Raw genomic sequence first — 20,886 nt, forward strand, 5'->3', positions numbered from 1 at the left:
AAGTGGTGTACCTCCATTGCCCTTTTTTTTTTGCGGAACGCGGGCCTCTCACTGTTGTGGCCTCTCCCGTTGCAGAGCACAGGCTCCAGGTGCACAGGCTCAGCGGCCATGGCTCACGGGCCCAGCCGCTCCACGGCATGTGGGATCTTCCCGGACCAGGGCACGAACCCGTGTCCCCTGCATCGGCAGGCAGACTCTCAACCACTGCGCCACCAGGGAAGCCCTATTGCTCTTTATTCCATTTGCTTTATCACCTGTTTCAGGCACCACAATCAGTGCTAGTGCCTGGTGTTGGCAACAAGGCTGTGTCCCTGTGCCATTGATTGAAAGGATGCCTTTTCCTGAAAAGAACACAGAGACAGACAGTGGGGAATGAAGGACCAGCCATCCAGCGGGTGCCTGTCTGCGGAAATAGTGGGCGGTACACTGGCCCCAGTGGACATGTTGTCACCTCCCTGCATGAGCATAAAGATCAGAGCTGACTCAGCTAAGACTCTGGGCAGGGTCTCCTTCCTGGTTCTACCACTAGATTCTCTGTGGCAGCTGGAGGTTGCAACAACGGATTAAAAAAAAAATAACTTGAAAACATACAGATGTCCTCGGTTTCTGTTATTTACAGATTTTTAGAAATTTAAAGGACCCTAGAATTGGGAGCAACACTTTTATTCAGAGACGGTGGAGCCAAGGTCCCGAAAGGAGGAATGTGCTCGGCCATGGCTGGTCACCCAGCCCCCTGGGCACAACAGGGACAGATGTGCACAGGGGAGCAGGCGAGGGCATAGCAGGTAAGCCTTGAGGGGACGGTCCCTCTGCAAGGGGCTGCGGGCCTGGGAGGACTTGCTGCCGGGCCATCACACCCTTCTCTCTGCTAGGCAGTGGATGAGAGAGGAGAGTGAAGGGCTGACCTGCTGACCACGAAGCCTGATGGCTGCGGTGGGGTGTCACTTCCCCGACTGCCACAAGCAGAAACGAGGAGGGGTCCACCCTGAATGCGAGCCCCTCTCCCCTGCCCCTTGAAGGGCGCACGGAAGTAGAAGGTGCAGGTTTCCAAGGTCAGTGGAGGTGGGGAGGCTGGGGACGGACACCTGGTCACAAGCCTAAATTTGGTCCCTTTTCGTTGTTTAATTGAAGGACAGCTGGGGCCACCAGAAGCTGGAAGAGGCAGGAGGGGGCCCCCCAAGAGCCCTGCCCACACCTGGATTCAGACTCTCGCCTCCAGAACTGTGAGAGGCACATTTCGGTTGTTTCAAGCCCTCCAGTTTGTGGCAATTTGTTATGGCCACCCCAGGGCTCACACAACAAGGAAATAAGTTATGCTTCACAGTAGAAAGTACTATTCAAGTGACATTTCTGTGAAATGAAAACAAACCCTAATACAGAACATATTAAGTACAAGTATGCATGTTTTGGTGGTGAGCATACCGAAATCAAAACTGAAATGTAAACTGAACCTTGGAGAAACTGCTCTCAAACTTCGCCATTTTCTTCCATGGCCTCACTGCTGGCAAAATCCACCCCAAGTATAAACAAGAAGACCAGATTGTGTCCCAGCTGCTTGTAATTCTCTTTTCAGGCATCTAGATTCACAATATATTATGTACAATTATGTCTTCAATTGCCCTGTGAAAATTACTGCAATGCAGAATAGTTTCCTAGACTGAGAGCTTACAACTTTGATGAGGAATGATCCAGGCAAATATTGAATCTGGAAAAAATGTCAATTATGAGCTTGATACTATTTGTTTTGCCAAAGAGATGGAGTTGGAGATGCTTCCCTTTGCGGGAGAATTGCATCATCAAAGTAAATGTGGATTTTTTTTTTTTTTTTTCTTTTTCAGTACATGGGCCTCTCACTGTTGCGGCCTCTGCCGTTGTGGAGCACGGGCTCCGGACGCGCAGGCTCAGCGGCCATGGCTCACGGGCCCAGCCACTCCGTGGCATGTGGGATCTTCCCGGACCAGGGCACGAACCCACGTCCCCTGTATTGGCAGGCGGGCTCTCAACCACTGCGCCACCAGGGAAGCCCGTAAATGTGGGATTTGAAGAGCAAGCCTGAAGCTGCATGTATTGGGGAACTGGGGGGAGGGGGCTGAGCTGTCATGGGGGCAGGGGATGCACCTCGACCCGCCAAGAGGGCAGGACCCTGTGTTCACTCCCCGCTCCCTACACACCCTTGGGCCTCGCTTCCCTTGGGGCACCGACCTCCACTGGGTGTGTCATCAATATGGTGACCTAGTGAATGAGGATGACAAAGCCTCAGAACAGGGCAGCTGTTGATATAGATGCTTCTGCCTGGCAGTGGGCAGATGGATCAATGGTAGGTAATGGGAGCCACTTCTCCATACAGGCAGTGGGTGCCCAACATGGTTCCCTACCCTGGCAAGGGTCAGACTGGCCCTGCCACTCCTCACCTCTGACCCTTGATCCCCGACCCTCATTCCTCAACCAGCCTGAACTCGGGGTCAGGGTCTGGCTCCATCTGTTCTAGCTTCAGTGGAATACTTGGGGCTGTGCTCTCCTTCTTCAGATCTCTGGAGTCTCACATACCTTTCTTCTCAAAAAAGGCTGGCTCCTGCCAATCAAGTTTTGGCTTTTATTCCTACGTTCTATTCCCTGCCTCAGTCTAGAACTCAACTGTGGAATACTGCTTCTTTCACTCTACTTTCCCACGATAACAGTGGAACCAGCCCAGGTACAGTGGCCTCTGAGTCACTGTGGAGAGGAAGACAGAGGCAACAAGGAAGAGTTCCAAAGTCTACCTTGCCCCAACGTAGTTGCTGTTGCTCCAGCCTTTACCCCTCCTAGGTGAGGCAGCCCAGAAGTGCTTTCACTGTCGTCAGCCAAAGACCACCAGGAACTCAGTTGACTCACTGCAATGAGGGAGACCTCCTATGGTCAAGAACCGGGGACATTTCTGTAGGAGGATGTTGGAAGGGACTCAGACTAGCACTTGTGGTAGGAGAGCACATTGCTGTGTTCGATGCTTTCAGGGAGCAGCGGTGATTCCGGGATCGCTGTCTTAGTAACTCCTATCTAGAAGGTGTGAAGACTGAGCAAGGTTAAAGCTGTTGCTGGTAAAAGCAGCAGCCGCTCAGGCACCAGCATGCGGTCTGGCCTTTGCTGGCTCGGATGCTGCCCCATTCTGGACTGTGTTCATGCAGGGTCTTGCCTTTATGCTGCCCCTATCAGCCTGAGGGGCCTCGTCCAGGGAGCTTTCATATCCGACCCTGCCCGCTGTGGCCAGGCTGTGTGTGCCAGAATCTCTGGTGCTCTTTCTGTGCCTGATGAGATGACAGGAAGATGGCTGTCTAGCCCAGGAGTGGACTTGGCACTCGGGTCTAGAATATGCCTGTCTGCTGTGTCAGAGACTAACTTTCTACTTCTGCTGGAGGACAGTGCCTTGTGCGGCTCCAAGCTGGTCAGCATTGTCTGGTGGTTTCCTGATTCCTTGCTGCAAAATTTTATCGTTGCTCTGTGGGCCACTTTAGAAATGGGGGTAATGGATGGTAGCTTTTTGAAGGTTCTCTGATTGTTTTACTAGTTAAACACTGTATTATACGAAAGAACCTCACCTCTTGCAGATGAAAGGCGAGACCAGAGGGCCCTCTGGGCGGGGACCCTAGGGCCAGCCGCTCCTGCCTCCATGGCCACTGTGTTGGAATAGGACCATGGGCTGGCTCCGCGGTGCTGGGAAGCCCAGAGCCTTACTTGATGATGTGTTGTGTCCCAGGGGCTGTGTGTCCTGGGCGGAGGTGGTGGTAGGCAGGGCTCTATGATCTGGAGGACTCTGTGTGGGGGGGAGCTTGGTGTCTTGGGGAACTCTGTGTGTCCTGCGGGGGGGGGGCGGTTCTGTGTCTTGGGGATTCTGTGTCCTGGGGCAGCTGTGTATCTGTGGGTACCTCTGGGCCGTGGGGGGGTCTGTGTCCCTGTGGGGGGGTCTCTCTCTGAGGGGATGGAGGGTAGGGGGTGGGAGGGTCTATACATTCATATACAGTCGACCCTTGAACAACGCAGGGATTAAGGGCGCCCGCCCTCCTCGCAGTCGAAAATCCGCGTGTAATTTATAGTTGGCCCTCCTATCCTCGGTATCTGCAGTTCTGCATCTGTGGATCTAACCAACCAGGGTAGTGTAGCCCTGAGGCATTTACTATCGAAAAAAATCCTCGTGTAAGTGGCCCTGAGTTGCTCAAGGGTCACCTGTACTTCCATTTCCTCACTTCCACTCATTTTGCTATTTTCGCCTACATTTTACTAGCATACCTGTTAAAAACTCCATAATGCATTGTTATTTTTACTGAGATACTTATCTTTTTATCAACTAAAAATAGAAAAGTCTCTTATGCTTACCTTAATCTACATGATTTCCGGGGGACTCGAGTTACTGTGGGGGACTGGGTTCTGCGTGCTCCTGAGGGTCACGGGGCAAGGCTGTCACTGTTTTGTTTTTTAATTTATTTATTTACTCATTTATTTTTGGCTGCGTTGGGTCCTTGTTGCTGCGCTTGGTCTTTCTCCAGTTGTAGTGAGCGGGGGCTACTCTTCATCGCCGTGCGCAGGCTTTTCATTGCGGTGGCTTCTCTTGTTGCTAAGCACGGACTCTAGGCGCGTGGGTTTCCCTAGTTGTGGCTCACGGGCTCTAGAGCGCAGGCTCAGTAGTTGTGGCACACGGGCTTAGTTGTTCCGCGGCATGTGGGATCTTCCCGGACCAGGGCTGGCACCCGTGTCCCCTGCATTGGCAGACGGATTCCCAACCACTGCGCCACCAGGGAAGTCCCTGGGCTGTCCCTTTGAATCGCCGCCCCCTGGAGGGCTCGTTGGCACTGGGGGGGTCTCCTCCCGCCTGGGACAGGTGGTTCCCGCCCCAAGATGCGCCCTCCACAGATGCGGCCCCGCCCCTCAAACCAGGCCCCGCTCCCGAACCGACCAGACCAGCCCTCTTCGGGCAGGCCCCGCCCCCCACAGACGTGACGCTCTCGGAGCTCCCTCCCCGCCCGGCAGGCCCCGGGTGGATGTGCTCGGCGCTCCGCGGCTCTCTGGCTGCGCGCGCAGGCGGTGGGCCTTTCGCTTCCGGCCGCGGCGGCCTCGGAGCTGGCCAGAGGGACCCCGGCGGCCTGCCTCCCCTAGCGGCATGCGGCGCTGAGGCGCGGTGGACCCCGCTGCGCCATGAACCTCCTGCCCTGCAACCCGCACGGCAACGGGCTGCTCTACGCCGGCTTCAACCAGGACCACGGTGAGGGAAGCCCGTCGACTGCCCCGGCCCTCCCGACGCCGCTGCCCCTTCGAGCGGGGTCCCGCCCTCGGCCCTCGGCGCCCTGCGGCAGTGTCTGTACCGCGTCCAGGCCGCTCGTCCCCTCCTCCCCCGGCGCCTGTTCCCCTCCCCCCGGCGTTCCCTCTCCTTCGCCCGGCGTCCCTCCCCTCCCCCCCGGCCGCCCCACCTCCCAGCCGCTCGCCCACCGCCCTGACGCCCACCCCGCACCCCGGTCGGACGGTGACGGGATTTTCCGGGCGGCGTCCGTTCTTTCCTGTCGCTTTAGGGTCCCCAGCGGCCGGGACAGGGTCGCGCTGAGGTGAGGACGGTCCCCCAGGCTCAGGACCTCGTCCGCGAAGGTCCTCGTCTTTTCTGTTGATTTTCATAGAAAAAAAATCGCCGGACTCACAGTTTCTTCTTTTGTTGGGTGGAAACCGGACCGTCCAGCACGGCTTTGGGGAAATGGCATTTTTCGCGTTTCCGAGTCCGGCGGTCTGGGGGGCCGCGCCCCACTCTCACCCGGGGAGGGGGACCCGCGTCGGTTCCGAGTGTTCGCTTTGGAAGCCGGCTTGAAGAGAATCCAGAAGCGGGAACTGCAGGACCCGTATCTGTGGAGCTTGTTTGGTGTAGAGTTAAATAGGCCGGGCGGAGGTGGCCCCGGTGTGTCAGTGCGTGGGCACTTGGGCTTGTGGGGTTATGGCTCCAAGGTCCTGACTGTGGGGCCCCGGGAGAGTTAAGTGTGTCTGGGAACCGAGGCGAGGCAGGGGTTTTCCTTCGGGGAGGAGTCCTTGAGGGCAGGAAGTGTTCTTGGAGGGGTGGAGGTGGACGTGGGGAAGAACGTGGGATGGGGGCGGCTGGGCTGGGGACCGCAGGTGGTGTGGCCCCACGTTGGGGTGCCCTTTTGGGGCCACATGTTGGGCATCCAGCAGTATGTGGCAGAACATTTGGGGTTTTGATTTCCATAGGAGGGCCAGTAGGTTTTTCAGTAGGTTCTGATAATAATTGAGAGCTCTTTGAAGAGTGAACCGTGTTACAACTCCTTAAGAAATGTGTTTTCAATGGAAAGAGGTGACTGGCTGATAGTAGGGGAGGGGAGAGGCAGCCCTGAAAAGCAAACACAGAAGCAAAAAGCTTACTGACTCTGAGGCCCTTTAAAGGCAGGATCTTCTATACCTGCCTTAGTGCCAGATGAGGCATCCTTATACTAAGTTTCAGTATAGTAACTGAGGCCCACGATGATGCTGATTATTTTAGAAACCAGTGAAGTTTTTTTATAAAGGTTTCATCAAAGATTATTTAGAAAATACAGCACTGGCTTTTAGATGGATATATTTCAGTTGTCTGAAAAATACACTCACTTTTGTAAAACCATTTCATTTCATTGTAATAAATTACAAGTAAAGCTTACAGTGTTGCTGGAAAAAAATATACTTTTATACTTAAGCTTCTGCTTACCCTTAGCCTAATTTCCTATAATGTAAATTTATGCCAGATTGTTGAGTTCATTATATTTTGTTTTTATACTGATTTTTAATTTTTACTCAGCTTTTTTAGCACTCGCATTGCAACTTTAGAAACATTTGCTTATAATTTTAAATTGTTTAAACTTTTGTCTTCTCCCAAAGATAACTTGCATTACAGTTTTCAAGATTCTGAGGTGTGGATATGTACATTTCTATAATCTGGCTGCCGTTTTTCTTTTTCTTCCCGTGGGAAACACAGGGTTTGAGTACACACACCTTCTCTGCAGACTAGCTTGTCCTGCCTCGACCGAGACTGAGGCCACAGGCTGACTTCGCTGGCTCTGCTGTGGTTCTGGAGTGTGGGCTCAGAGCACTTGCATGTGGACTGCACATGGCTCATGCGTAGAAGAATGCCCTTCAGTGATTCTGATGCCCTGTTGCCAGTCGGCTTCCTCTGCACTGTGCTTGGTCACCAGCTGTTGGCTTGAACACTTCTCTGTGGGGAAAAGTTTTGTTAAGATAGCAAGAATGAGACGATTAATGCCAACTTTTGTATGATAGCCAAGTAAAATACGTTAATTATTTCCCCTACCCAAAAAATAGCAAGGATAATGCCTAGCCTCCTTAGTGAGTGGTTTCCAGTCTTGTGGTACTTGTAGTACCTTTTCTTCTAGCTTTTAATTGAAGCACACTATTCTTACAGAAAAGTGCTCGTATCCTAAGTATTCTGCTTGGTGAGTTTTCCAAACTGAGAACACCTTCCACAGCACTCAGGTTAAGAAACCAAACACCTGGCCACCCTGTGCTCCTTCCAGCCACTCCCCCATTCGACTTCCAATGACATAGATTAGTTTTGCCTATCCGTATTGTATTTTGTTTCTGGCTTTTTTATTCAGTATCATGTTTGTGAGATTTTTTTTTTTCCATACTGTTGAGTATAATTATAGATCATTCTCATTGGTGCGGTGTTTCTTTGTGTGAATATATCACAGTTCATTTATCCATTGAACCATTCGTAGGTCTTTGGGTAGATTCCCAGTTTGGGGCCATTATGAGCATAATGGTGCTGCTGTGAGCATTCTAATACCTGTCTTTTGGTGAATGTATGTTGTCATTTCTGCGAGGCTTGTATACCTAGGAGTAGAATTGACAGCGGTAGTTGTGCAAACAGTTTTCTGCAGTGGTTGTCCTGGTTTGCCCTCCAACAGCAGTTCTTAGAGTTCCCGTGAGAGTTCTACACACTCCTTACATTTGGTGTATTTTCCATTATTTTGGCCCTTTTGGTGGATGTTTAGTAGATCTCATTGTGGTATATGTGAGATTGTATTTACATTTCCCTGATTCTGTGTGTTTATTGACCACTTGGATATTCTCTTTTGTGAAATGTCCAAATCTTTTGCTCATTTTTCTGTTGGGTTGTCTGCCTTTTTCTTGTGGATTTGTAGGGATTGTTTGTTTATTTTATACAAGTCTTGTCAGAAATATATGTGTTCTGGCAAAGACAAATAAGATAGGTGCAGGCTTAAAACTTGTGGAAGGTGTAATAGTTGAGAAAGAAAGGGAAAAGTTTCAACTTCTGTATTTTCATATTTTCCAGAAAGCCAAGCTCTGGTTCCCCTGTCCAGATTACATGATTCCAATAACACAAAGAGAGAGCTACAACCCAGAATAAGTTAGAGATAATAAGTAACACTGTACTTTAGCGTGAGTGTCAGGCTCCAGGCCCAGATAAAGTGCCTGAGAGTTGACTGCAGAACAGTCTCCAACTCCTGAGGAGGCTGTCATGGTCCTTGCAGTTTTATAAGTAACTTGGACAAAAAATAGAAGCATGCTTTCCATGTTGGGGGCAGGGGTGGCAGATAGGATAGAATAATGTCTTCCCAACGGTGGAACGCAGATCAAAAGCAGGGGAAGAGACCCTGAGGGTGGCTTTCGCATTCAGGCCAGTAGTGCGGTCGCAGTGAGGGTCCAGGCTCTATAGCTTGTCTTGGAAAAAGAAGCGGAGGGTTTGGTGTTTCTCCTTCTGGCCACAAGCTTCATATGAGCCTGCATGGTGGTGTTGAAGGAGATTAATGTGGTCTTGGTCACACTTAGGCAAGTGAAGTCCAGGTCACAGGATCGTCTTGAAACTTGAGTGCTTCATTCAGTTCATAACAGTGCCTTTAATTGGACCGTTAACAATCTGGTGTGTGACTTGGGGATGGTGACCATGACGGGTTTAGGGAGTTAGGATTAGTTCCAAGTGGGAGTGAGGTCATGGAGACCTGAAGCTGCCTTCTAGAAGACCATCCACACCAGCCCTTCCCCCCCTTCCCCAACTGGGCGTGTCCATACCTGCTGGGGTTGCCCGCTTTGTGGCTGCCCTCATGGACTTTCTTGTTTGTCATTGCCTCTGTAGGACTTGGTGGCTGATACAGTCCTCGAGTGGTGTCTTGGGAACGGGGAGGCCAGTGGTGAGCATTAGAGGCGGGAGTTGAGGGAAGTGCTCAGTGGCAGAGTGGCTGGTGCAGTAGCCGGTGAACCCCCTCGTGCTGGAGTTAAGTGAGCCTGGTCCACAGGATGCCAGAAGGGCCCTGAGGGGGGCAGTGGAGTGACGTGCAAATCTTCTGATAACAGTTCATGAGGAGAGTCGTAGTGACACTTGCAGACCACGTTAATGTGGTCTGAGCATCCACAAGAGTTCTTGGGAGAGGTCACTGTCTCTGGACCCCTTGCTTGTGACGGTCCAGGCCTCGGGTCCTCAGCTGAGACCCCAGTGAGGTGATTAATTTGTCTGTCTCACACTTTAGGGTGCTTTGCGTGTGGGATGGAAAATGGATTCCGAGTCTATAACACCGATCCACTAAAAGAAAAAGAGAAACAAGGTAAGAGTAACTGACATTTCTTGGTTTCTGCCCTTTTCTAGCCCATAGAGTCTAGATTTTATCTTGCAGATTAGAGGGGAGCTGGTTTTGAGAAGTGAACAGGGTTCATGGCCCTGTCAGCTTGGATGCAGCTGTCCTCTTTCTTCTGTTGAGCTTCTGTGAGTGCTGGGCCCTGTGGGCCGGGTGCAGTGGTGATTCAGCAGGTGTTGGCGACTCTGGGTACTCTGGTGAATCCAGTACCTGCTAGCCCTGCTGAGAGAACCAAGTGCGGTTGTGCTGGCCACTTCACTCTTCCTGTTGAAGTGTGAAGTTGTAGGGAGCTCAGGTGAGGGCTTTAGTTACAGCACGTGGGACTTTGACTCTTAAAATGACCCACACTTAGGAAATACTATTGTAGCAATATAGTTGCTTCTGTTTACTTATTTCAGTGTCTTAAATTATGTTTTCATGGAGTAAAAGTTTTCAAAAGCTGGAATTAGGAATTCTGTTGGTAAAATAAAATAATGGTGGTCCTTTTCCCATTTGACAGGAAAAATGTGTAATTTACAGGTAGAATCATCCCATTTTCTTCTTCTCCTGTGTATTTTTCTTAAGCTTTTAGTGTCTCCTGGTCCTTATCTGCCAATGGATGAACAAATCTCAGATAGATCGTAAACAATGAGAAACATCCGTTTCCTTCCTGCAGTTGTGGTTTTGGTTTTTATTCAATGTGCAAGTTATATTTTCTGATGCAAGAACTGTTTCTCATCTGTAAGAGGAAGTCACTGCATTCTTAAGCTTCCCTATCAGCCCCCTTCCATTTTGACAACTAATATCCTACATCAGGGATTTTCAGAATCTTTTTTTTTTGGTGGTGGAACCTCTTTGTCAAGTAAAATCTTCCATACAACCCTGGTATGTAAAACAGTAAGTGGTGCTTTATATTCAGGAGTTTATTTTGTAAGCTGAAGTCTATAACTTTTATTTATTAGAGAAAGACCGTGTAGCTGGTTAGTAAAGGGCTCAGACTCTGGGCCCACACTATTTATTTATTAATTTATTATTTATTTATTTTTGGCTGCGTTGGGTCTTCGTTGTTGTGCATGGGCTTCCTCTAGTTGCGGCGAGCGGGGACTATTTGTTGCGGTGCGCAGGCTTCTCATTGCAGTGGCTTCTCTTGTTGCGGAGCACGGGCTCTAGGCACGCGGGCTTCAGTAGTTGTGGCATGTGGGCTCAGTAGTTGTGGCTCAGGGGCTCTAGAGCGCAGGCTCAGTAGTTGTGGCACACGGACTTAGTTGCTCCGCAGCATGTGGGATCTTCCCGGAACAGAGAGAACCCATGTCCCCTGCATTGGCAGGCGGATTCTTAACCACTGCGCCACCAGGGAAGTCCCTGGGCCCACACTATTTAGATCCCAGTCCTGCTCTGCTCCTTGTCACATTGCTGTGTAACCTTGGGCAAGTTCCTCACCTGTTGACCTCAGTTTCTTGATGTGTGAAAAATGAAGATGATAACTGCCTACCTCCTAAGGTTATTGTAAAGATGGGTGAATTAGGATGCGTGAGACACACAGACGCGTGGCGGTACACACAGAAAGTGCTTTGTAAGCTTGTGCCCTTGTCATTGGTGGCAGCAGTGTTACCCTTAAAGAGTGGGTCTTTGGGATTAATGAGTGTTACAGGCGACAGTGGAAGTCTCCTATCAGTCTTCTAGGCTGCTGACTTGTATTTGTTTTGTTTTGGTTAGGTAGTAAATTAAGACAACTCTTTTTTTTTAATAAATAAATTTATTTATTTATTTTTGGCTGCGTTGGGTCTTCGTTGCTGCACGCGGGCTTTCTCTTAGTTGAAGTGAGCGGGGGCTACTCTTCGTTGTGGTGCGCGGGTTTCTCATTGCAGTGGCTTCTCTTGTTGCGCAGCATGGGCTCTAGGCATACGGGCTTCAGTAGTTGTGGCGCACAGGCTTAGTTACTCTGCGGTATGTGGGATCTTCCTGGACCAGGGCTCGAACCCGTGTGCCCTGCATTGGCAGGCGGATTCTTAACCACTGCGCCACCAGGGATGCCCCGACAACTCTGTTTTATACAGAAAAATAGTTACAAAATATTTTGAAACAGCTTAACTTGAAAATTTCAGGATTCGGTATACGGGCCTCTCACTGTTGTGGCCTCTCCCGTTGCGGAGCACAGGCTCCGGACGCGCAGGCTCAGCGGCCATGGCTCACGGGCCCAGCCGCTCCGCGGCATGTGGGATATTCCCGGACCGGGGCACGAACCCGTGTCCCCTGCATCAGCAGGCGGACTCTCAACCACTGTGCCACCAGGGAAGCCCTCAGGATACTTTTTACTTAAATTGACCTACAAACTTCGGAGTTACAGACTTTAGTTTCAAAGTTGAATCATTAGAGGTATATTAAAAAATGCTTCCTAATTAATGAGATGTTTACAGTAAATCTAGGATTTCTTATAAAAATAAGTTAACCTAGAAGCGTCTAAACCTCCTAAGTGCCAAGAAGGTTTGCTGCTGTCATGTCACAGTGCCGTGTTTATTCCCTGTCCCTGCTCAGCTGCACTGTGTCTGGGGCAGGCCATCCCCGAGCTTAGCTTGTAGTGAATTTTGAATTTGCAAGGGATCCAGCAGGGCTGTGTGGTGCTTACTAATGATGTGTTTAAGGACTTCTCCTACATGCACTTGCAGGCTTGTCTGCTGCTGCATTTCTGGCAGTTAACTCAACAGTAGAAAATAGGCAAAAGACTTGACCTTATTTTTTATCTTTGAGATTTACTTTCCTAAATGAGGAAGGAAGTGTGCCTGCATTGTAGGGTCATTCCCAGATCTGGGCTCTCGGCCTTGTCTCTGCTGTGACCGTGGCTCTGAGTAAGGGGACTGTGCGACGGGCCGTGAGCTGAATGCCTCTTGCAGGCACACCCACCATCGGGTGGAGCTGGCAGTGCTGGGATGCCATCTTGGGCATCCCCAAGACCCCAGTGGAGGCAGCTTTCTCCTCCAAGGTGGTGTAGGTCCTGCGTCCCATGCACAGAGCAGCATGGCTCAGCTCGGGGGAGGCGTGGGAGCCCTGGGAGCACAGCCATTGTGGTGTTCTCACAGGGATGCTGTGGGGTCAGAGTGTAGAACTCCGATTCATGTATATCACATACACATCCAAGCATATCCTGGAAGGAAGGTTCAAATCATAATTTGAACAAAGATGTGTCAAGAGTGATGCCTTTGGATAAAATTATATCTAAGTGATTATAGAAATAAAAGGAGTACTAAAAAGTCAACTCCACTCTTCACTTAGAAACACAACCCTCCCACATTCCAAAGCTGACTAGAACTTTTGTAGCCTATACTGGATGAACTTGCAAGGTCCTCAGGGCGGGCAGCAGGGTCCAGAGGAGTCCCCTTGTCTTTAGTGCCGCCCGCCTTTTCCTCCATGTGACCAGTGCTCACACATGTGACATTGGCAGCCATGTGTGGGGAAGCAGAGGGGACACAGAGGCCTAGAGGGGATGCCGAGTGACAGGTGGAGCAGCAGATGAGTCTGCTTGTTCCTGAGCCCACTGAGTGCTGCACTGGGGGCTGAGGATGCAGTAATGAATAATATGGGCAGGGCTCACGCCAAGGAGTACTTCCCAGAACTTCTGCTGCCAGTGTCCTTGTCCCCACGGTGAGCTACAGGCCCCCCCCTCCCCCACCTCTGCAGGAGACCCTCCAACACTAGCAGGTAGTTCTGGTTCGTCTCCCCTGGGGTCACTGCTCCTTCCCCTGGGTCCCGATGCACACACTACTTTGTGTGTGCCCTCCAAGAGTGGAGTCTCTGTTTCCCCCAGTCCTGCTGAAGTCCTGCAATCAATTCCCACTAGGCTTCAAAGTCTGGTTCTCTAGGAATTCCTCCTCCCATTGCCGGACCCCCAGGTTGGGAAGCCTGACGTGGGGCTCAGAACCTTCACTCCAGTGGGTGGACTTCTGTGGTATAAGTGTTCTCCAATCTGTGAGTCACCCACCCACCAGTTATGGGATTTGATTTTACTGTGATTGCGCCCCTCGTACCGTCTCATTGTGGCTTCTCCTTTGTCTTCGGATGTGGGATATCTTTTTTGGTGAATTCCAGTGTCTTCCTGTCGATGACTGTTCAGCAGCTAGTTGTGATTCTGGTGTTCTCTCAAGAGGGAGTGAGAGCACGTCTTTCTACTTCGCCATCTTGGTTTCTCCTCTCCAGTATCGGCCTTAAAGGATTTTATCTGAAGGAAAAAATTGGGAAAAAGATGCTAGATGCTGTGGTACATCCTGACACGGAGGTACAGCCATGACACACTGTTAGAGGGAAGAGTTGGAAAATAGTGTGATGGTGCCATTGGTTTGAGTTCAATACAAGTTACACACATGATCTCGTTTACAGCTGTTTCTACTTTATGCTTTTCTGTGTTGTTTTATTTTCATAGTGATAATATATAATTTGTATAATGAGAAACAATTAAGATATTTCCATTAAAAGAAAACTCCTCGGAAATAGAAGGAGCTGGGGGTTGCAGGGCAGAGGCAAGATGAAAAGGCAGGGGGCTGCTGTCGTGCCAGGAAGGCTGAGTTCTCCCCTTTCGTATAAGAGCCTCTCAGCGGAATGGAGGTTAAGCCAACACTTAGACGTCCTTCTCCCCCATTTTATTTGTTTCTTTTCTTTTCTTTCTTTTTTTTTTTTTTTTTTTGCCAAGCTGCTTGTGGGATCTTAGTTCCCTGACGAGGGATCGAACCCGAGCTCTCGGCAGTGAGAGCATGGAGCCCTAACCACTGGACCACCAGGGAATTCCCCCAGTTTCTCATTATTTTTGAGGCAGGTTCTGTAGGAAGAGTGGGACCTGTCAGGTATTGATTTGTGCCTGAAGCTTTCATCAGTCGAAGTTTCCGGAGCCTGTCTTGTGTCCTCCATCTCTCTCTGTAGTTTAGTCTGCTGCATAGCCAGCTGCTGGGCCTGGGGACTTTTAGAGATGTGGATATTAACGAGAATCCTTGGGTGCATGTCTCTGCTATTCTGTCAGTGAGTGATGCCTGTTGATCTTTCAAGACCAGCCCTTGGGGCCTGGGACTCGGGGGCTCTAATGGCAACCTTGGGCTTCCTTTTGGAAGACCCTCTCCTCTCCAGCTGCAGGAGGTGGGGGTCAGACACCCTTGGGGGCTGTGGCAGGTGCTCATTGGGTTGGCGGCTGTGGCCCTGGGTGGGGGTCGCTAAAAGTCCTCTGACTCTCCTGGAGTTTGGAGTCTCGCCTTTGATTGATTCTGCTCTTCCCAGGAAAGCCTCACGTTCCCCTTTCTCTCCCTCACCAGTTGATGATGAAAAATCTGCTTTTCTCTTTTCCTTTCCAAAGGCCAGAGGCCGTAGCAGTTTACAGTGGTCAAAACTGCTGTCTTAATCCTTAACTATTAACATCTTTGTAATCTTGACATTGATGTTTTTTTTAATTGCATCAGAGTCAGCCATAGATAGGCATCAAGGTAACACAAAATCTGATTTCGTATAATACTGTTTTTTTTTTTGTTGTTGTTGTTGTTAGAAAGAGGCTTAGAGAAAAATCATAGCCTGTATCATTTAAGTTAAAACCTTTTAAAAACTTTGAAACAGAATGTAATATCCTTTTAACACTTTTTTTTTTTTTTTTTTGCGGTACGTGGGCCTCTCACTGTTGTGGTCTCTCCCGTTGCGGAGCACAGGCTCCGGATGCGCAGGCTCAGCGGCCATGGCTCACGGGCCCAGCCGCTCTGCGGCACGTAGGATCCTCCCGGACCGGGGCACGAACCCGTGTCCCCTGCATCGGCAGGCGGACTCTTCAACCACTGCGCCACCAGGGAAGCACATTTTTGGTGATTTCTTCATGTGAAGTGCTTCAGTTTTTTTTTTTTTCCCCATCCCACCGGATCGGTTCTCTGTCCGGGTCACATTTCAGAAACTGTTGTGCCTCCTGGCATTTCTTCATTCTCCCATTAGCTTGGTTACATCTTGCTAAGGGAGTGACTCGCTTTTAGAACTTGAGAAAACTCATGACTTTAACAAATCCAACATTAATAAGTTTGAAGTCTCAGTGCTCGCATAGTGTTGTGTTAGTATTAAATATTCTCCCTTGGTTGGATAGTATTTTGAAAATATGTTGGTTACCTCTTGGCATAATTCACAGGTTTCTCTTAATAAGTTTGATTCTAGAACTTAGTGAACCTGCACTGAGGAAATAATTACACTCCTAACAGACCCCCAGAACTGTTCATCTTGCAAAACTGAAACTCTGTCCCTATTAGACACTGACTCCCCTTCCCCCTCCCCCAGCCCCCACCATCCTACTTTCTGTCTCTATGAATTTGTCTACTCCAGGGACTTCATATAAGTAGACTCATATAGTATTTGTCCTTTTGTGACTGACTTATTTCATTTAACATAATATCTTCAAGGTTCATCTGTGTTGTACCATGTTCCAGAATTTCCTTCCTTTTTAAGCTGAGTAATATTCCATTATGTGGATGGACCATGTTTTGTTCACCCCTTAATAGACATTTGGGTTACTTCTACCTCTTGGCTGTTGTTAATAATGCTGCTGTAAACATGGGTGTGAAAATATCTCTTCACAGCCTTGATTTCAGTTCTTTTGAATGTATACCAACAAGTGGGATTGCTGGATCATGTGGTAGTCTGTTTTTAATTTTTGAGGAACCATCATACAGTCTCCAGTAGCAGCTGCACCAGCAGTACACAGGGATTCCTATTTCTCTACATCCTTGCCAACACTTGTTATTTTCTGTGTGCTGTTTTTTGTTTTTTTTTGTTTGTTTGATAGTGGCCATCTTAATGGTTGTGGCAGGATATCTCATTGTGTTGTTGTTTTAATTGAAGTATAATTGATTTAAAATGTTGTGTTGGTTTTTGGTGTATGGCAAAGTGATTCAATTATCCATACATATATCTTCTTTTTCAGATTCTTTTCCATCATAGGTTATTACAAGATAACTGATTATAGTTCCTGTGCTATGTGGCAGATCCTTGTTTACCTATTTTATTTTATTTTTTAAAATTAATTTATTTATATATTTTTGGCTGTGTCGGGTCTTCGTTGCTGCACGCAGGCTTTCTCTAGTTGCGGCGAACAGGGGCTACTCTTCATTGTAGTGCATGGGCTTCTCATTGCGGTGGCTTCTCTTGTTGCAGAGCACGGGCTCTAGGCACGCAGGCTTCAGTGGTTGTGGCACACAGGCTCAATAGTTGTGGCTTGCAGGCTCTAGAGCGTGGGCTCATTAGTTGTGGCGCATGGGCCTAGTTGCTCCACAGCATGTAGGATCTTCCCAGGCCAGAGCTCGAACCTGTGTCCCCTGCATTGGCAGGTGGATTCCCAACCACTGCGTCACCAGGGAAGTCCTACCTATTTTATATATAGTAGGGTGTATATATTAATCCCAAACTCCTAATTTATCCCCTCCCCTCCCCCCGATCCCCTTTGGTAACTGTAAGTTTGTTTTCTGTATGTCTGTGAGTCTATTTCTGTTTTGTAAGTAAGTTCATTTGTATCAGTTTTTAATTATTTTATTTTATTTTTACAATATTTATTTATTTTGGCTGCGTTGGGTCTTAGTTGCAGCATGTGGGATCTTTCATTTCGGCACGTGGGCTTAGTTGCCTCGCGGCATGTGGGATCTTAGTTCCCCAACCGGGGATCGAACCAGTGTTCCCTGTGTTGCAAGACAGATTCTTAACCACTGGACCACCAGGGAGGTCCCATTTGTATCATTTTTTTAGATTCCACATATAAGTGATATCATATGATATTTGTCTTTCTCTTTCTGACTTCACTTAGTATGATAATCTCTGAGTCCATCCATATTGCTGCAAATGGCATTATTTCATTCTTTTTTAAGTCTGAGTAATATTCCATTATGTATATATATATCACATCTTCTTTATCCTTTCATCTGTCAGTGGACATTTACATTGCTTCCATGTCTTGGTTATTGTAAATAATGCTGCTGCGAACATTGGGGTGCATTGTATCTTTTTGAATTAGAGTTTTCTCTGGATATATGCCCAGGAGTGGGATTGCAGGATAATATGGTGAACTCTATTTTTAGTTTTTAAAGGAACCTCCATATTGTTCTCCATAGTGGCTGCACCAATTTGCATTCCCACCCACAGTGTGGGAGGGTTCCCTTTTCTCCACACCCTCTCCAGCATTTATTACTTGTAGACTTTTTGATGATGGCCATTCTGACTGGTGATAGGTGATACCTCATTGTAGTTTTGATCTGCATTTCTCTAATAATTAGCGATATTGAGATCTTTTCATGTGCCTGTTAGCCATCTGTATGTCTTCTTTGGAGAAATGTCTGTTTAGGCCTTCTGCCCATCTTTTGATTGGGTTGTTCGCGTTTTTTTGTTACTGAGTTGTATGAGCTGTTTGTATATTTTGAAAATTAAGCCCTTCTCGGTAGCGTTGTTTGCAAATATTTTCTCCCAGTCTGTAGGTCACCTTTTTGTTTTGTTTATGGTTTCCTTTGCTGTGCAAAAGCTTTTAAGTTTAATTAGGTCCCATTTGTTTATTTTTGTTCTTATTTCTATTATTTTAGGAGATGGATCCAAAAAAATATTGCAGTGATTTATGTCAAAAAGTGTTCTGCCTATGTTTTCCTCTAGGAGTTTTATAGTATCTGGTCTAACATTTAGGTGTGTTTTTTTCTTTTGGTTTGGTTTATTGTTGTTGTTTTGGGTTTTTTTGGCAGCGCCACGTGGCATGGGGGATCTTAGTTCCCCGATCAGGGATCGAACCCATGTGCCCTGCAATGGAAGTGTGGAGTCTTAACCATTGGACCACCAGGGAAGTCCTACATTTAGGTTTTTAATCAATTTTGAGTTTATTTTTGTATATGGTGTTAGAGAATGTTCTAATTTCATTCTTTTACGTGTAGCGGTCCAGTTTTCCCAGCACCGTTTATTGAAGAGACTGTCTTTTTTCCTTTGTATATTCTTGCCTCCTTTGTCATAGATTAATTGATCATAGTTTGTGGGTTTATTTCTGGGCTCTCTATTTTGGTCCATTGATCTATGTGTCTGTTTTTGGGCCAGTACCACACTGTTTTGATTACTGTAGCTTTGTAGTATAGTCCAAAGTCAGGAAGTGTGATTCTTCCAGCTCTGTTCTTCTTTCTCAGGATTGTTTTGGCTATTTGGGGTCTTTTGTGTTTCCATACAAATTTAAAAACTTTTGTTCTAGTTCTGTGAAAAATGCCATTGGTAATTTTATAGGGATTGCATTGAATCTGTAGATTGCCTTGGGTAGTATGGTCATTTTAGCAATATTAATTCTTCCAGTCCAAGAACACTGTATATCTTTCCATATGTTTGTGTCATCTACAACACACTGACAACAGAATATCAGAAAGAGAAATTAAGGAAACAGTTCCATTTACCATTGCATCAAAAATAATAAAATACCTAGGAATAAACCTAAGGAGGCAAGTGACTTGTACTCCAAAAACTAAGATGCTGATGAAAGAAATTGAAGATGACACAAACAGATGGAAAGATATACCGTGTTCTCATTGTGGTTTTGACTTGCATTTCTGTATTTAGTGATGTTGTGCATCTTTTCATGAGTGTTGAACACATATATCATCTTTGGAGAAATGTCTATTCAAGTCCTTTGCCCATTTTTTATAATCCAGTTATTTGACTTTTGTTTCGTTTTATTATTGTTTTAGGGTTGTAGGAGCTCTTTATATATTTTTGATATTAACCTCTTATCAGGTATATGATTTACAGACATTTCTCCCATTTTGTAGGTTTCCTTTTCACTTTAAGTTCTTTAATGCACAAAAGGTTTTAAAGTTTCATGTAGTCCCATTGGTCTGTTTTTGCATTTTTTAAAAAAAATTTATTTATTTATTTATTTGCCTGCACTGGGTCTTAGTTGCGGCATGCAGGATCTTTAGTTGTGTCATGCAGGATTTTTTATTTAGTTGCAGCATGCGGGCTCTTGGTTGTGGCATGCAGGATCTAGTTCCCTGACCAGGGATTGAACCTGGGCCCCTGCACAGGGAGCGTTAACCACTGGACCACCAGGGAAGTCCCAGTCTGTTTTTGCTTTTGTTGTCTGTGCTTTTTTTTTTGGCGGGGGGGAGCGGGCCTCTCACTGTTGTGGCCTCTCCCGTTGTGGAGCACAGGCTCCGGACACGCAGGCTCAGCGGCCATGGCTCATGGGCCCAGCCGCTCCACGGCATGTGGGATCCTCCTGGACCAGGGTACAAACCCGCGTCCCCTGCATCGGCAGGTGGACTCTCAACCACTGCGCCACCAGGGAAGCCCCTGTTGTCTGCGCTTTTGATGTCATGTCCAAGAAGTCATTGCCAAGTCCAGTGCCATGAAGCTTTTTGCCTTTGTTTTCTTCCAGGAGTTTTGTAGTTTTGGATCATCTTACATTTAGGTCTTTAACCCATTTTGAGTTAGCTTTTTTTAAAAAATTAAGTAATTTAATTAATTAATTTATTTTTGGCTCTGTTGGGTCTTCATTGCTGTGTGTGGGCTTTCTCTAGGTGCGCAGCGAGCGGGGGCTACTCTTCGTTGCAGTGCGTGGGCTTCTTATTGCGGTGGCTTCTCGTTGCAGAGCACAGGCTCTAGGCACGCGGGCTTCAGTAGTTGTGGCTTGCGTGCTCTAGAGCGCAGGTTCAGTAGTTGTGGCACACAGGCTTAGCTGCTCCACAGCATGTGGGATCTTCCTGGACCAGGGATCGAACCCGTCGACGGACCAGGGATCCGTCCTCTCCATTGGCAGGCGGATTCTTAACCACAGCACCACCAGGGAAGTCCCCTGAGTTAGCTTTTGTACATGATACAAGTTAAGGGTCAACTTCATTCTTCTTTGTTAGTTTTCCCAACCGCGTTTGCTGAAGAGACCATCTTCTCCCCCGCTGGCGCTCAGCATTTGTTTAATAGCTGGTTATTACAAGTTTTGCTCAGCTTTGTTCTGTTGGAGTCTATTAATCTCTTCAAGAGTGTAAAGGCCGAGGCTGAAGGTTAACCAGCAGCTAATCTCCCTGTGCCTAGTGAGGGCATCCAGGGAACCAGGTGGTGCCTGTGGTGATGGAGGCGTGTCCTGCGTTGTGGGGTGAAGGATTCCTGCGTGGTCATGGGTCTGAGGCCACACACTGAGCCGAGAGCGGTTTAAGGACTGAAGCATTGTAGTCCTTTGAGTTTGGGCTGTGGCCACATCCTGTTACAGCCAGAATTACTTGAGGTGGCTTGTGTGTCACAGGACCATTAAATTGTTTATAAGGAGAGCTGTGTTCCTTGTGGATAATGTTAAGCACAG

At 47.9% G+C, this 20,886-nt stretch overlaps 1 protein-coding gene across 14 annotated transcripts in view; it reads left to right on the forward strand.

Annotated features, from left to right (window-relative positions):
- Positions 1-4,998: 4,998 nt before the first annotated feature.
- Positions 4,999-20,886, forward strand: part of WDR45B (WD repeat domain 45B) — a 43,478-nt gene continuing 27,590 nt past the window's right edge. For 10 of the 14 annotated variants that reach the window (XR_004347572.1, XR_004347575.1, XR_004347573.1 and 7 more), the window contains exons 1-2: positions 4,999-5,230; positions 9,501-9,575. Coding sequence is in view for 7 of the 14 variants with exons in the window: in XM_032616991.1 (XP_032472882.1) it covers positions 5,164-5,230; positions 9,501-9,575 (142 nt within the window). In the remaining 7 variants the exon portion in view is untranslated. Of the gene's footprint in view, positions 5,231-9,500; positions 9,576-10,367; positions 10,470-20,886 lie in introns of those variants that run through there. The other 4 variants (XM_032616994.1, XM_032616989.1, XM_032616993.1 and 1 more) reach the window with 3 other exon arrangements.

The sequence above is a fragment of the Phocoena sinus genome, chromosome 20, assembly GCF_008692025.1.
Source record: "Phocoena sinus isolate mPhoSin1 chromosome 20, mPhoSin1.pri, whole genome shotgun sequence".
NCBI lineage: Eukaryota > Metazoa > Chordata > Mammalia > Artiodactyla > Phocoenidae > Phocoena > Phocoena sinus.